Source organism: Leucoraja erinacea, chromosome 7 (assembly GCF_028641065.1).
Source record: "Leucoraja erinacea ecotype New England chromosome 7, Leri_hhj_1, whole genome shotgun sequence".
NCBI classification, from domain to species: Eukaryota; Metazoa; Chordata; class Chondrichthyes; order Rajiformes; family Rajidae; genus Leucoraja; species Leucoraja erinaceus.
Genome location: NC_073383.1, coordinates 14,022,665 through 14,040,743, shown reverse-complemented (window position 1 = coordinate 14,040,743; position 18,079 = coordinate 14,022,665). Strand labels below are relative to the sequence as shown.

The 18,079-nt window shown below is 43.3% G+C and overlaps 1 protein-coding gene across 1 annotated transcript in view; it reads left to right on the top strand.

Moving 5' to 3' along the window:
- gtf3c3 (general transcription factor IIIC, polypeptide 3) overlaps nt 1-18,079 on the top strand; it is a 53,354-nt gene that overhangs the window by 405 nt on the left and 34,870 nt on the right. The window contains exons 2-5 of the mRNA XM_055637796.1: nt 1,687-1,801; nt 4,072-4,244; nt 10,138-10,261; nt 13,231-13,422. Coding sequence (XP_055493771.1) covers nt 1,687-1,801; nt 4,072-4,244; nt 10,138-10,261; nt 13,231-13,422 — 604 coding nt within the window. The remainder of the gene's footprint in view (nt 1-1,686; nt 1,802-4,071; nt 4,245-10,137; nt 10,262-13,230; nt 13,423-18,079) is intronic.

Below are 18,079 nucleotides of genomic sequence, written 5' to 3'. Positions count from 1 at the left end.
TGGTGGAGAGGGTGAGGCAGAGGGCGAGGAGCGATCGCCATGAACCCCTGGTGGCATCTCTGCCCACACCCCCCCCAACCATCGATAGCCCACTTTCTGCATTCATTCAAGGGAGCTGAGCCACCATCGACAGACACAAAAAGCTGTCGTAGCTCAGCGAGTCAGGTAGCATCTCTGGAGTGAAGAAATAGTCTGCATTTTGGGTCAAGGCCTTTCAGACTGAGAGTCAAGTTATAGATGTAGATTATAGATGTGGATGGTACTTAGGAGGAAATGAATGGAAGATATGCAAAAATCAATGATTATCAGGGGTCTGAAGAAAGGTCTCGGTTTAAAACGCAAGGGTCTCGACTCAATGGGGTGGATGTGTAATTAATGTCAAAGCTCAGATGTTCCTGCTCTGTGCTCCCTGCAGAAGCAAAATATCTGGCCCTGAGAGGGTGTGCATGGCAGGTACACTTGTACAAAGTGTGCATATGTTGCCCCTCTGGTATGTACATGTACACATTCTTCACATTTGTCCTCCTCACTTAGTCAAACTATGAATCCAGCAGATTGAGAAAGGAAAAGGCAAAACATCTTGTCTCTGGCAGATGTATTTGCATAGTACATTGGCAAGGTGCTTAAACTTGCCCAAAATACTTTCTAATTTACGGATTACATCTTGATTGAAATCCTCCAATTCCGACATTGGGCATCAATTGCGGCAAAATCGCCATAAAAGTAAATCTACATCATTTCTCCAGGAAAAAAAAAGATTCTCAGGTGGATGTCTACTAATAATGGAACATGAGAAATTGGTGACTTTCAAAGCAGTCTATTCATCCATATATTATTTGACGTGTTCCTGTTGTTGATGTGAAAGTTTGCTTGTCTGCAATATTCTGCCTGTGGTCTTGAGACTGATCAGTGCATATGCAACGCTTCAACTTATGAAAGTCAATCCCTACGTCACGTATTAAAGGCAACTTATCATGTTGAAAAAGAGATATATATATATACACACACACACACACACACACACACACACACACACACACACACACACACACACACACACAGTGCTGGAGTAATTCAGTGAGACAGGCAGCATCTCTGAAAGAGGGAATGGATGATGTTTCGGGTCGAGACCCTTCTTCAGACAGAAGAAGTGTCTCGACCCAAAAAGTCATCCATTCCTTCTCTCCAGAGATGCTGCCTGTCCCGCTGAGTTACTCCAGCATTTTGTGGCTATCTTTGGTTTAAACCAGCATCTGCAGTTCCTTCATATATATATATATACAGGAGTATTCAGTTTTTTTTGGATAATTTGTATTTAATCAGAAATTTAACTAAAGGAAAAGTAACTTGAGACTGACATTTTGCTGATGATGACTTGATGACTTGGAGTGAGTGATTTTCATTAGACAGACACAAAAAGCTGGAGTAACTCAGTGGGTCAGACAGCACCTCTGGAGAAAAGGAATAGGTGACATTTTTTCCTCAGTCTTTGTGCCTATCTTTGGTATAAACCAGCATCTAGTTATTTGTTTCTACATTCCGAATTTTTCTTTTGGCTGGAATGGATCAAATTACATCCTTCTGTGCCATAAATTGAAACTGCAACGCACAATCTTTAAAACAATTCCAATTGTATTTTTTAAACTGTAGCTGTGACACAATGTGCAACTGTGTTGCTTATTTTAGGAAGCTACAGGTGATGGAGTGACTGAAGATGAAGGAGAAACAACAGCAGCAGAAGATGTGGATTGTTCATCCAGAGCCTCTCACAGTCGAGCCAAACAAGAGGCAGATGATTCAGGTACACTATTCATCTGATGTAGAAAACGTTTTCCTGTTTGCAAGACAGACACATGTTGTGTTGTTGAGGTAGATAAACTGCATAAAAGCTTAAAAATGTTTGAGCTCATGAGTAAAATTGTGCATTGTAACCAGGAGAGAAGTTATATCTGTACAGATCTTTCATATCTCCAAGAGATCCAAAATAATTTTGGACATGAGCTATTTTGTAATGTAGATGCTGTCACTGTTTGGTGTCAGGCTGGTGAAAAAGTTTGTCCTGGGCCAATTTCCTTTGTTTCTCAGATTTGGACTGGGTGCAAGGAAGACAGCAAAAAAAAATGTAATTTACAGTAGCATTAGGACCTAGAAATAGCAGGTATTTCTAAGATATCAGATAATTCAGGAATCAAAGGGGTCAACTCTGTGTGGACACACAATGCTGGAGTAACTCATCGGGACAGGCAGCATCTCTGGAGAGAAGGAATGGGTGACGTTTCGGGTCGAGAGTCAGTGTACGGTCAAAGAGGTGCTGAAGATACTATCATGTATGAAGGTAGACAAATCTCCAGGGCCAGATCTTACAATTTCAAGGACATTGTGGGAAACCAGAGAGGAAATTGCAGGAGCCCTGGTTGAAATTTATGAGTCACCTTTCAATACAGGAGAGGTGCTGGAAGACTGAAGGGTGACAAATGTTGTTCCTTTATTCAACAAGGGCTGCAGGGAAAATGCTGGGAACAATAGGCCAGTGAGCATAACATCTGTAGTTGGAAAGTTACTAGAGGGTATTCTGAGGGCATTAGACAGACAAGGGCTGGTTAGGGATAGTCAGCATGGTTTTGTATGTGGGAGGTCGTGTCTCATAAATTTGATTACGTTTTTTTGAAGACGTGACGATAAATGTTGATGAAGGCAGCGCTGTAGATGTTGTGTACAGGGACATCAATAAGGCGTTCGACAAGGTTCTGCATGATGGGCTGCTGGAAGGTTAGATTGCATGGGATCCAAGGAGAGATAGCTGAATGGATAGAAAATTGGTTCCATGGAAGGAAGCAGAGGGTGATGGTGGAAGGTTGTTTCACAGACTGAAGGCCTGTGACTAGTGGTGTGCCTCAGGGTTCGGTGCTGGGCCTGTTACTGTTTGTCGTCTATATCAATGATTTGGATGAGAACATACAGGACAAGATTAGCAAGTTTGCAGATTATATAAAAGTGTGTGGTTTTGCAGATAGTGAAGATGATTGTGAAAAATTGTAGCAGGATCTGGATCAATTGGCCAAGCAGGTTGAGGAATGGTTCATTAAGTTCCAATGCGGAAAAATGTGAGGTGTTGCATTTTGGGAAGTCTAACATGGGCAGGACCTACACAGTGAATGGTAGGGATCTGTGTTGTGTTGTAGGGCAGAGGGATCTAGGAGTGTAGGTGCATAGTTCCCAGAAGGTGGAGTCGTAGGTAGATCGGGTGGTCAAAAAGGCTTTTGGCACATTGGCCTTCATCGGCCAGAGTATTGAGTTAAGAAGTTGGGAGGTTATGTTGCAGTTGTATAAGATGTTGGTGAGGCCACATTTAGTATTGTGTTCAGTTTTTGGCACCATGTTATAGGAAAGAGTACAGTTAAGCTGGAAAGCGTACCGTGAAGATTTATGAGGAAGTTGCCAGGATTTGAGTGTCTGAGCTATAGGCAGAGGTTGAGTAAGCTGGGACTATTCCTTGGAGCGCAGGAGGATGAGGGGTGGTCTTATAGAGGTGTATAAGGTCATGAGAGGAATAGATCGCGTAGTCTCCTGGGTAGGTGAGTCGAGGACCAGAGGACATAGGTTTAAGGTGAAAGGGAAAAGATTTAATAGGAATCTGAGGGATATCTTTTTCACACAAAGGATGGTGGATGTATGGAACAAGCTGCCAGGGGAGGTAGTTGAGGCAGGGACTATCCCAGCATTTAAGAAACCGTTAGACAGGTACACTGTATAGGACAGGTTTGGAGGGATATGGAGCAAACGTATGCAAGTGGGACTCATGTAGCTGGGCCATGTTGGCTGGTGTGGGCAAGTTCATGGAGGGACTGTTTCCGGACTGTTTCCACACTGTATCACTCCATAACTCTATGACTCTAACTGATGCACTGGGAATACAATTTAGTGACATTTTCTATAGTCTCTTACAAAGAATGTTACAAGCTGCACCAAGGAATGAATTACTAACTGTCTGGCTTTTATTCAAAGAAAAGTACAATATTCACCACTTAAAATGCAAAAACCAACATCAATCACCCATTGTTTGGTTTGCAGAAGAAACCTCTGATGGTGTGAGCAAGTCTGTTCATCGAGTCTTTGCTTCAATGTTTGGTGATCATGTAAGTGATGATGAAGAGGAGGAGAATGACCAAAATGAACAGTTCACTGCTGGAGATGTGTTTGCCTTGGAAATGGAGCTGCAACGAGAACACAAGAAAATGCAAAGGGTGAGTAACATCATGATGTTTTGGGCACGGAACTTTTAGATTGGTTGAATGAGTCATTCACTTTAGTCCAGCCCTTCAATACTATTTTTCTATTCAATAAGATTTGTTAAATTGTTTTCCATTTTTTGCATTAGATTATTTGCGTGTGCAATTGAGTAGAAGATGATATATAAAAAATAGTGTAAAAATAAACGACAATAGTGTTTAATGGCCTGGTGGTTGTAGGGATGAAGGTGCTCCTGAACCTGGACATTACAGTTTTCAGGTTCCCATGCCTTCTTCCTGAAAGCAGGAGTGAAATGAGAGTGTGGTCGGGGTGGTGTGGGTCAGGGTGCCTTTTTGAGGCAGCGACTACTGGGGTTCCCTTCAATGATAGTGGGGGGAGAGCGGTCAGTACTTGTGATGGACTGGGCAGTGATATATAGATATCTGTTTCATTTCATTTCATAGTAGAGGTTAATAATTGTATTGGATTAGTTTAGTTGAGAGTCACAGCATGGAAACAGGCCCTCCGGCCCACCAAGTCCACGCCGACCAGCGATCCCCGTACAGTAGCACTATCCTACACACTAGGAATAATTTACAATTTTTACTGGAGCCAATTAACCTACTAACATGTACGTTCTTGGAATGTGGGAGCAAACGAGAGCTCCCAAAGAAAACCCAGGCAGTCACAGGGAGAACGTACAAACTCCATAGAGACAGCACCCGTGGCCAGGATCGAACCCGGGTCTCTAGTGCTGTGCGGTCAGTGGCAACTCAACCGCTGTGCCACCATGCTGCCCCTGCCGAATACACAAGATCATATTCAAAATATCGTAATGTTGCATGATGTCACTGCGCATATTTCTTCTTCACAATTTTTTGCTCGTATCATTCAGATCGGGGAAAGGGAGTGAGTGGGACAGGGAAGAGGTTGAACGGTTGGCAGTGATTTGTAGAGGAGTATAAGAAGGAAGGGGAGGGAGATGTGATGAAGTATGAGAGAGGTGTTGGTTGGCTCGGAAATACTTCCAGTGGAGAACATGGAAAGATTGGGTCAAACTTGTTGTTTAGCAGAACACAGCTGAATGGTCAGGAGTTCTTCCTGATAAGTCAGAGGGGTGGGTATCCATAACGATTAGATTCCAGGGTGATGGTATATATAGCCAAAGTTTGGATAGCCTACCTTCGGATCACTGAGGTGACAAGACTATTGCGCCAGAGTTCAGCTTACTATTTCAATTTAGTTTATTGTCACGTTTACCGAGGTACATTGAAAAGCTTGTGTTGCATGCTAACCAGTCAGCGGAAAGACAATACATGATTACAATCGATCCATTCACATTGAATAGATACGTGTTAAGGGAATAACGTTTGGTGCAAGGTAAAGCCAGCAAAATCCAATCAAGGGTAGTCTGAGGGCTGTCAAAGAGGTGGATAGTAGTTCAGCACTGCCCTCTGGGTCTGGTAAGATGAATCAGTTGCCTGATAACACCTGAGAAGAAACTGTCCCTGAATCTGGTGGTGTGTGTTTTCACACTTCTATACCTTTTTCCTGTTGGGAGAGGGAAGAAGAGGTGCGACTCATCCTTGATTATGCTGCTGGCCTTGCTGAGGCAGCGTGACGTATAAATGGAGTCAATAGAAGGGAGATTGGTTTGTCTGGTGGTCTGGGCTGTGTGCACAAATTGCTGCGATTTCTTGCTGTCTTGGATGGAGCTGTTCCCAAACCGAGCTGTAATGCATCCTGATAAAATGCTTTCTGTTGGCCTGAAAGGCAACAGATCCACCAGGAGTGTATGCTTGGGCAATCATTCTGTGGTTTTATCAGCAGATTCACCCAAAATAAAACTAATATTAGATGCTTTTTCCAGATCGATCTGCTCTCAACTACAGAATGATGAAGATCAATAAAGGCAGCATCATTAAACAAAAACAAATGGCCTTTTGTTATTTGATCTTTGGTCTGTAGAGCTATCTAAATTTGGCACAAAGGTTGACCATCCACAGTTTTCATTCCTAATTGGCTTCCAGGTGTCTCTGACGGTACACAAATCCAAGATCTGATTTAATTGTGATGTCTTCCATAACTAGATGGATAATCTGCTGATACTATTAACCAGATACATGTGTCAGACCTGATCAAGATGTCGCAAGGGCTCCTTCCCCGGTGTTGGGAGCAAAAGCCCATTATGAGTAAGCCCAATCAAAGTGGATGAGTGTACAAGGGAGAAAGTGGGTTGGGTTGGTCGAGAGAAATTATGGCTTTTGAATGCAACAGTTCAGAGGGATTAATTGTCTCATACAAATCAGATGTTATCAGGATCTTGCTCGTACTGATCAAGTTAATCATGAATGTTCATTATAGATATTATTTAAAAAAAACAAATAAATGATCTGACCCGCTAATATGGAATCTTGTAAATATAAAGGTCAATTGGAACAACGATTTAATTGGTATATTTTTAAATATAGTATTGAAAATGTCATTTTCCTATAAGTTCTTTAATTCTCACCTCCAACCAGATGATATACCAATGTAAAGTGTGCCCACGGAACTGGAACATGCTTAGTCTATTTGTTTTGTACCATGGATACCAGGTTGTATTGTTCTGACCCGTGTTGGTCTAAATTATTGTCTCTAGTTAAACTAGTGCTTGTGATTGAGTAATATAGATGAGCATAGGCCCAGAAATAATTAGGAGCATGGATGAGACATTCTGGATCTTCATTGGTCTGGATTTTAGGGCTGGAGTCGTGGAGAGATCCGCCCTGCAGTCAGCAGAGGAGTTGACAGTGTGTGAGGCAGGGGTTCAGAATATCTGCCAGCTTATGTTACAGATTTGTTGAAACTGCTTTCATCCAGGCAATTGGAAAATATATTCTAACACTCCTCACTTTGTTCTGTTGATTGGGGAATGGCTCGGAGGTTTCAGAAGGCGCGTCACTTGCTGCATGTTGCCCAAGCCTGACCTACTCATAGCTGTCATGGACAGGATAGCAAAGTTGTGGGACTTTATACATGGGCTAGAAATACACCACATATTTTTTATGGCACTTTACCTTTTGCCATTGTGATAAAATAATGCAAAGTGTAAAGCTTGAATGACTCTTCAGTGGTATTCCATCTCTGAAGTAAGTTAATAGAGCAGTTAAAGTGATTTGGCAAGTGTTAGCATATGGTTTTGCTAATTGTAGCAATGTTACAAAATTTTGAGATTTTAAAAATCAAGTCTGTAATTTACCCCATCAGATAAAGCATAAAAATAAGTTTAATTTGACACCTAATTCACTTTCATATCTTCAGTATTAAAAAGGTTATGGCCATTTTCATACTCGGAAATTAGCATCTTGTTCCCTATTGCTTTTTCATTGACACAAAAGCTGTGATCAGAACAGTCAAAAGCCCATAACTTTCTTAAAAATGAAGAGAACTGAAAGAAATTTTCAGTTATTATAGATTGAAGCATTCTGAAACAAATATGAAACAATCTTACTTGGATAACTTGAAATTAAAGCACATAATTAGTTAGTTACCCAATTGTAGCTAATTACAAAATTCAATTGCTAGATCTAAACATCTATCCATTTCTTCAGAATAGATTAACATTTTTAAATAGCCTGTGACCAAATAACATTCACACAAGAATTGACAATATAACAGAATTTTAAAATCTCATTGTCATGGGTTTATAGGCCAAATGGAAGGAATTTAATGTTTAATACCTGTAAACTAATGGCCATTTAAATCAACTTGCGAGTGGGATTTTCTGGAACGCGACCATTTGGAATGTTGCGGTTTGCAGTGAGTTAGTCCCCATATCTGCAGCAAAAATCTGCCGGTTCGTTCGGGGAAAAAATCACCATTTCGCTACTTAAAATGTGAATTAAATGCATCTTAAGAAACACTTTTATACATAAAAATAAACTACTTTCTTTTACCTGTCCCCTACGTAAAATCCGGCCCCGTTGTCGGCGTTGACGGCTTCAGAAGCTGATTTTAAAATCACTCCAGCGATTAACTTGTCGGGCGAATTAAAAACAAACAACAAAAAAACGGCCAACAGAACGATCCTCAACCAAATCCTGCACTCCAACAAAAACTAATACAGGAACAGGTAGACCCCCCCCCCCCTCAAACGCGCCAAAATCGCGCACACGGCCAGTGGCAGAATTGCAGCGCCGCTGAAGGTAAGTATTGTAACATACCCACTAATTGCATGTCACAAGAACATTGATATTACATATTAGTTTAGTTTAGAGATGCAGCGCGGAAATAGGCCCTTCGGTCCACCGAGTCCACACCGACCAGCAATTAACACTATCCTATTCACACTAGGGACAATTTACACTTACTCCAAGCCAATTAACCTACACACCTGTACGTCTTTGGAGTGTGGGAGGAAACTGAAGATCTTGGAGAAAACCCTCGCGGTCATGGGGAGAACGTACAAACACCATACAGACGGCATCCGTAGTCGGGATCGAACCCGGGTCTCTGGCGCTGCAAGCGCTGTACGGCAGCAATCTATTGCTGCACCACAATGCAGCTAATTTTTTCACATTTAAAATTAACTAGAACATGAAACGCATTAGTTGCTAGTAACTCCATTAAGTGCTAAAGTTAAAACTAACAGCCAGTTTCTACAATAAATGTTAGACTATAAAAATGCCACCCATATGCCTTATGTTTTACATCAGTAAACAATTGAGTGGAATTATGTGACAATTGTATTACATTTTAGAATTAATAAATCTACAACATTTTTTCACAATTTTCGTTGAAATTCTGCCTTTGAATTTCCTGGACATAATTACTTTTATTTTGTAAAGAATTAATATTGATGAAATTAGAAAATGCTCCACTTAAGGTACATAATGTGTGCCATATTGTTTGTAATGAATTAATATAGTGAATGTTCGACAGGATGATACAGTATAGTTTTGATTGCTGCATCTCACAGAGGATGTAGATGCATTACAAAGATTTTGGAGTGAGAGGGTTGACTCCAGATCATTTAAATTATGAGGAATATTTCAGTTGATTTTTTTTTAGATCCTCTTATGCCTTTTTCCTTGTCGTTGTATTCTTTTGCCCTGGAATAGAATGTACAAAAAAGATAATACAACTTAGAAATAACAAAATATATAAATATGCTTCAAAAAAGTTTATGATGAAAAGGATAATTCATGGAGGAAATAACATGGAGGAAATGTTGTTGTGGGGAAGACCATTGGTTTGGGGACAGTTTAAATAATGGAATGGGAGATGAATTCGCATCACTTGTGAAAGAGACTTGAGCCATTTACTAACTTCATATTTTTGATTTTGTACCTCTCCGGGAAGTAGATGAAGAAACTCGGTTTAGGGAGGTGACTGCTGATAGAAGAGTATTAATGCCTAAAGTCTTTGACTTTGAATAATCTGGAATGTCCGTGATGGATCAAATGGGCATGCTTCAGTTGTAAATCTAATTTGGACCTGATGGGCCTGTCCCACTTACGCGATTTTTTTCGGCGACTGCCGGCAACCCTCTTAGGTCGTTACAGGTTGCTGAAATTTTTCAACATGTTGAAAATCCAGCGGCGACCAGAACAAGGTACGACTCTTTGGGTGATTACTCACCACCATACAGGCTTCACCCCGCGACATGGCACCAGGGTGTCGCCTGTATGGTCGTGAGTCGTCTCCTCAGTCACCCAAAGAGTCGTAGCATCTTTCTGGTCGCCGCTGGATTTTCAACGTGTTTTCGCCGACCTGCAACGACCTATGACGGGTGCTGGTTGTCGCCGAAAAAGTCACGTAAGTGGGACAGGCCCATGATAGACACATGAAACAGAGAGAATTTAATATTAATCTTGTTGTTTTTCTCCCTCACCATTCTTCCACTGCCCAACCCCAACATGTTAGGAGAGGCGACCTCGAAGTAAACTCCCGAAAGCTTTGAGAGGTCTTATGGGAGAAGCTAATATCAGGTTTGCACGAGGAGACCGTGAAGAGGCTGTGATGATGTGCATGGAAATCATTAGACAAGGTATATAGTACTTGGTTTATCACCTGTTTGAAGGTCAAACCTTTGTCTGCATCGTTGTGTGTCTCCAAACTCTTTGAAAGTGGAGCAAAAAGTATATCCAACAACATTTTCTGAGTGTTGGAATTAATTTAAATTGATCGGTTTTCCACCACTTTTTGTGATTTTAATCCTGTACTAAGTGCTGGCAATGGAGCCCTAGAGGCAGTGCAGTGCAGACTCACATGACTGATTTCTAGAGGTAAAGGTCTATACCTTCGAGGTAGACTGAGGAAACTAGCATTTCACACTGTCAATAGGCTTTTCACACTGTCAATCCAAGTCTAACCAACCTCTCCCTGTAGCTGAAACTCTCTATTCCAGGCAGCACTCTAGTAGACCTTCCCTGCACCCTCTGCAAAGCTTCCACATCTTTGCTATAATGGGGCGACCAGAAATGCAAGCTATAGTCCAAACGATGCCCAACCAAAGTCCTATAGATTTGAAAATAATGATGAGGTAGCTCATCTGTCATTTGACAAGATGGATCTTAAGCATAGACATGGACCCCACTTCCATCCGGCACTGAAATACACCTGGACTATTTCCGACACTTCCCTACCATTCCTTGACCTCACTATCTCCATCGCAGGTGATAGACTTCTGACCGACATCCACTACAAACCCACTGACTCCCATGGCTATCTGGACTACACTTCTTCCCACCCTGCCTCCTGTAAGGACTCCATCCCCCACTCCCAATTCCTCCGCCTACGCCGCATCTGCTCCCAGGATGAGGCGTTCCACACCAGGGCATCTGAAATGTCCTCATTCTTCAGGGAACGGGGATTCCCCTCCTCCACCATAGATGAGGCTCGCACCAGGGTCTCTTCCATACCCCGCAACACTGCTCTCTCTCCCCATCCCCACACTCGCAACAAGGGCAGAGTCCCCCTAGTCCTCACCTTTCACCTCACCAGCCGTCACATACAACAAATAATCCTACGTCATTTTCGCCACCTCCAACGTGACCCCACCACTTGCCACATCATCCCATCTCCCCCAATGTCTGCCTTCCGCAAAGACCGCTCCCTCCACAACTCCCTTGTCAATTCTTCCCTTCCCTCCCGTACCACCCCCTCCCCAGGCACTTTCCGTTGCAACCGCAAGAAATGCAACACCTGTCCCTTTACCTCCCCCCTCGACTCCATTCAAGGACCCAAGCAGTCGTTCCAGGTGCGACAGAGGTTCACCTGTGTCTCCAACCTCATCTACTGCATCCGCTGCTCTAGATGTCAGCTGATCTACATCGGTGAGACTAAGCAGAGGTTGGGCGATCGTTTCGCCGAACGCCTCCGCTTGGTCCGCAAGAACATACCTGACCTCCCGGTGGCTCAGCACTTCAACTCCCCCTCCCATTCCCAATCCGACCTCTCTCTCCTGGGTCTCCTCCATTGCCAGAGTGAGCAACACCGGAAATTGAAGGAATAGCACCTCGTATTCCGTTTGGGAAGCCTACATCCGGCGGGCATGAACATTGAATTCTCCCAATTTTGTTAGCCCTTGCTGTCTCCTCCCCTTCCTTAGCCCTCGAGCTGTCCCCTCCCATCCCCCAGCCCTCGGGCTCCTCCTCCTCCTTTTTCCTTCCTTCTCCCCGCCACCCCCTATCAGTCTGAAGAAGGGTTTCGGCCTGAAACGTTACCTATTTCCTTTGCTCCATAGATGCTGCTGCACCCGCTGAGTTTCTCCAGCATTTTTGTATACCATGCATCTTAAACATTTCGCTTTAAAGTTGTACTCCATATTAAAACTGTATTTAGGAGTCAAGTATGTAAAGTAGCAAGACACAAAATGCTGGAGTAACTCGGCGGGGCAGACAGCATCTCCGGAGAGAACGAATGGGTGATGTTTCTGGTCGAGACCCTTCTTCAGACACCCGAAACGTCACCCATTCCTTCTCTGCAGAGATGCTGCCTGTCCTACTGCGTTACTCCAGCTTTTTGCGTCTACGGTTTTAAAGTTTTAAACCAGCATCTACAGTTCCTCCTTACACATGTAAAGTAGCAAATTTAAAATGAAAGAAACCAATTTGTTGGGACTTGCTAACTGTTGAGAGGATGAACTGATTAATTGCTCAGCTATCATTATTTGCACCCTTCCACATGCCCCAATTTATACATGCCTGCTCCTCCCATTTCCCCTGCATCCACCACTTCTAAAAAGCATCAATTAACCGTCTATGATTTTATCCTTTTGTTTCTATTGGGAGTTTATTTTTATCCAGTGGACATTAATAAGGCTTTAGATGATTTAAAAAAAAAAATTGTCAAAGAAGAAAATTACAAAGTCAAAATGTACTTCAAGTCAAGAAAGTTTATTGTCATGTATCCCTGATAGGACAATGAAATTCTTGCTTGCTGCAGCACAACAGAATATAGTAGGCATAAATACAGATCAGATTAGTGTGTACATATACCATAGAATATATATATACACACATAAATAAACAGATAAAGTGCAATAGGCTATTAAAGTTCAGAGTTTGTTTGAGTTGAGTTTAATAGTCTGATGGCTGCGGGGAAAAAGCTGTTCCTGAACCTGGATGTTGCAGATTTTAGGCTCATGTACCTTCTACCTGATGGCAGCGGAGAGATGAGTGTGTGGCCAGGATGGTGTGGGTCCTTGATGATGCTGCCAGCCTTTTTGATACAAAATAATTAAATTATTTCACTTCACTAGTAAAGTAACTGAAAGACGTGTAGGTCAGTAGCTGTGTGTCATTGGCAATCTTATAACTATGTTCCCAGCTTCTGAAAAATAGCTCTCTATAGAGCCCTTAACATTTTATTAACGTCTGCCAAATATAATTTGCAGTTATTTCTGTTTTTTTAACAATTGGAATATGGTTGTGTGTATAAAATAACTGCTCATTAATTAACTCATTAAAACATTCTCAATTTTGTTGTGTGTTTCATGAATTTGTTTTCTTCTAGCTCCTCTTGCCTATGAACCCTTCTCTACACTTGCGATGATTTATGAGGACCAAGGAGACATGGAGAAATCATTGCAATTTGGACTAATTGCAGCTCATCTGAATCCCAGTGACCCAGAGGAGTGGGTGAAGTTGGCCGAAATGTCCCTTGAGCAAGACAATATCAAACAGGCTATTTTCTGTTATTCAAAAGGTACAATTACGTTTATCTCTTAAATGGAAATAATACAAGGATGGATGAATCAGTATAAGTTTTGGACTTGGAACGGCAGTGCGGTGACAACGAAATACATACCCTGGCAGGCTGTGAAATTGTATATATTTAGAAACTTATGGGGTAGCATCAGAACCCCCCCTGAGGTTCCACAAAGGTTAAATGATTGTTATAAAAGCCCAGCTGGTAGACTAATGCTCTTCAGGAAGGGAGGTTTGTTGGCCGTATCCCAAACTGGCCCACCTCTGATTTATAGACAATGTGGTTGACTTTTTAATGACCTCTGAAATGACCAAGTAAATATCCAACAGTAAACAGTACCCACAATACTGACAATTAATCTGTCATCTTTTTCACATGAAGCTATGGTAGATAGAGGAGCTTTTTAAAGCTTTGCTCGCTAATATTGTGGCTGATCTTTGGATGCTGCACAAAGGTTAAATGAGCATCTCACAGAATTAAACCAACATCCAAGATTCTTCTGTCATCAATCCTGGGTATATTCTGTCATAGTTGTAGGATGCCAGTGTGTGGACAGCAATAAACTATCTGAGTTCCTGAAGACAGTTCCAGCAAGGTAAGAGATGGAGAAAAAGATTCTCCCTCCCTCACCCCACCACCACATGAAACAAACCAGAGAACATTAACACAAACACTAAAAATAAATGTTAGAGCCATTGGATGGTAGTCAATAACATATGTTACTTTGCTTTTCTCTGGCACGAGGATGATCGTGGTCTTCTTAAAGCAGGGAACCTGAGAATGGAGTAGGGAGAGGTTAAAGATGTCTGTTAATATTCCTGCCAGCTGATCTGTGCAGGTCCTAAAGACACAGCCAGGGACTGTTTTTTGCAGGTACACTCTCAGGGCGGCTGATCTGATGTCTACAATGGTCATATGGGTATAGGTGCACCCGAGGTTGTCAAATGGGTGATACCATTCCATTGACCCTCTGCTCAAAATATGCACAAAATGCATTGAGTTCATCGAGTGATGCACTTAAGGGGCTGTCCCATTTGGGCGACCTAATCCGCGAGTTCTGGCATGTTTACCCTAGACTCATACTCACAGCATGGTCGACACAAGGTCGTAGGAGGTCTTTGTAACTCTCCTTTATGCTCAAGAATAGTCCCTGTGTACTTGAGGCCTCAGCTAGGTCGCGGCTTATTTTTCAACATGTTGAAAAATGCCTGCGAGTAAAAAAAGGTCACCATAGCAAAAATCGATACTTTATTTACCTATAGGTTTAGTCGTAGTAGGTTGGCATGTTACTCATAGGTAATCGAGGGTAGTCGAAGGTAGTCGTAGATAGTCTGCATCATAGTCGAAGGGAGGTCGAAGGAGATCGAAGGAGGTCGTCTTCACTCCACTATTCAGTGTCCAATTTCCCCAAAGTTAGTCGTAGCTAGTCGAAGCTATTCAACATAGTCGAAGGAGGGCTATATTGTCGAAGGAGGTCTTCAACATGACATTTTTTCAAACTCCTAAACTCCTCTAAACTCGCCGATTAGGTCGCCCAAGTGGGACAGCCCCCTTAATGCCAGCAATTCTGCCAGACTTCACTTTGTAGCCTATTATAGCATGCAAGCCTTGCCACAGTCAATGGATATTATGGTATCATCTTTAAGTCAGCGAACCGATCAGCTGTTATACCACAAACATTAGGGAATGAAAACAAAGAATTAGACAATAATTAGAGAATGAGGCTCCAGAACATCTGGAGCTGCATTGAAATCACCAAGTGCAGGAGATGACACTGAAATGTTAGCATTTACTTTTGCTGGACGTGTCTAGGAATTGATTTTACTCAAACTCCTTTTGTACCCTCGCCAATTGAGATACTAGTATAAACTGGATGAGACAAATGTTCGGCAGCTGTGGCGGGGCCTGAATGCAATCACCTCCTACAAGGCGAGACCAGGAAGCAGCTCGAATGTCGGCGAAACATCACTCCCTGACGAGCTCAATGCGTTTTACGCACGCTTTGATAGGGAGAATACTGATGTGCCTTCCTGAGCCCCCATTCGCTGTGATGGTATCTCAGTCTCAGTCACAGAGGCCAACGTCAGGAAATCCTTCAGAGGGGTGAACCCCCGAAAAGCGCTTGGACCTGATGATATACCCGGTCGTGTTCTAAAAATCTGTGTGGACCAACTGGCTGGAGTTTTTACGGACATTTTCAACCTGTCACTACTGAGGTCTGAGGTTCCCACCTGCTTCAAAAGGGCATCAATTATTCCAGAGCTCAAGAAGAGAAAGGTGATGTGACTCAATGACTACCGACCTGTGGCACTAACGCCTGTGATGATGAAGTGCTTTGAGAGGTTGATCATGGCGAAAATCAACTCCTACCTCGACAAAAACCTGGACCCACTGCAGTTCGCTTACCGCCACAACAGATCAACGGTGGATGCGATCTCGCTGGCCCTCCACTACACTCTGGACCACTTGGACAACAAAAACTCATATGTCAGGTTGTTATTCATTGATTACAGATCGGCATTTAATACCAAAGATCTTATAGCGAAGCAAGATGGGTTACTCTCACGCAAACGTGAGGTACGCTCATGGGCGGATTCATGGGTGATTATAGGACACATTTTAGCAACCTGACTCCGCCATCTTGTTCCGCCATCTTGTTCCGCTTTCTTGCTCCCGCCTTCTTGCTTCCGGCCAAAGATTGGATCCGCAGCGGGGAGAAGGAGTGCGGGGCCCGGGGCAGTGGGGAGAGAGAGTGCGGGGTCCGGGGCAGCGGGGAGAGAGAGTGAGAGAGAGTGCGGGGCCCGGGGCAGCGAGGAGAGAGAGTGAGGGGCCCGGGGCAGCGGGGAGAGAGAGTGCGGGGCCCGGGGCAGCGGGGAGAGAGAGTGCGGGGCCCGGGGCAGCGGGGAGAGAGAGTGCGGGGCCCGGGGCAGCGAGGAGAGAGAGTGAGGGGCCCGGGGCAGCGGGGAGAGAGAGTGAGGGGCCCGGGGCAGCGGGGAGAGAGAGTGCCCCAAGACAATGTTTCTTATTTAATGTCCCTTGTCTAGTCTGAAATAAAGTTCATTATTGGATTAGAAGAAATATAATTGTGTGTGTTATATACATTTATATAATTTTCATGTATGTGTGTTTATTCTTTAACAAGAATCAACAGAATTATGAACTAACAGAATTATGAATCTAACCCTATAATCATGCACAAAAAGTCCCCCCCTGTCAATCACCCTGCAAGTCGGGTCGGTTCCGGTTACTACAAAATCAACTCAAACACTGCTTGTGAGCCATTTAAAAAGAAATGATTTAAAAAAGCATTAAAAAAGACAATTACTCGAATCAAATTTTATTCTTGACAAGAAGTTTGAACTGACAGATTTATGAATCTGACCCACACAAACTGTTGCCCCGCAACATTGATTACAGTGCGAGTCGGGTCGGGTTAGGTAGGCTCAGGTTGCTAAAATGGGCGTGGAAAAATGCCCATGATCCCCTCCATAGCGTACTACACGTCAGTCCATTGCATTTAGCAGGAGTAGCCTATCTTGCTTCGCTATAAGATCTTTGTTTAATACTATCATCCCCTCCAAGCTGGTTACCAAACTCGCAGAACTGGGTCTCTGCCCATCCCTCTGCAATTGGATCCTCGACTTCCTCATCCACAGACCACAGTTTGTTCGTATTGGTGGAAATGTGTCGGACTCGATAACAATCAGCACGGGAGCACCTCAAGGCTGCGTGCTCAGCCCCCTGCTGTACTCCCTCTATACTCATGACTGCGTAGCCGGTCATAGTGCGAACTCCATCATCAAGTTCGCTGACGACACCACTGTTGTGGGACGTATCACTGATGGGGATGAGTCAGAGTATAGAAGAGAGATTGAGCGACTGTCCTTATGGTGCCAGCACAATAACCTGGCCCTCAACACCACGAAAACCAAGGAACTGATTGTGGACTTTGGAAGGAGTAGGATGGGGACCCACAGTCCTGTTTATATCAACGGGTCAATGGTTGAAAGGGTCAAGAACTTCAAATTCCTGGGCGTGCATATCTCTGAAGATCTTTCCTGGTCCGAGAACACTGATGCAATTATCAAGAAAGCACATCAGCGCCTCTACTTCCTGAGAAGATTACGGAGAGTCGGTTTGTCAAGGAAAACTCTCTCTAACTTCTACAGGTGCACAGTAGAGAGCATGCTGACCGGTTGCATCGTGGCTTGGTTCGGCAACTTGAGTGCCCTGGAGAGGAAGAGACTACAAAAAGTAGTAAACACTGCCCAGTCCATCATCAGCTCTGACCTTCCTTCCATCGAGGGGATCTATCGCAGTCGCTGCCTCAAAAAGGCTGGCAGTATCATCAAAGACCCACACCATCCTGGCCACACACTCATCTCCCTGCTACCTTCAGGTAGAAGATACAGGAGCCTGAAGACTGCAACAACCAGGTTCAGGAATAGTTACTTCCCCACAGCCATCAGGCTATTAAACCTGGCTCGGACAAAACTGAACATTAATAACCCATTATCTGTCATTTTGCACTTTATCAGTTTATTTATTCATGTGTTATGTAGTCAATGCCTATTATGTTCTGTGTGCTGAAGCAAAGCAAGAGTTTCATCGTCCTATCAGGGACACATGACAATGAACTTGAACTTGAACATGC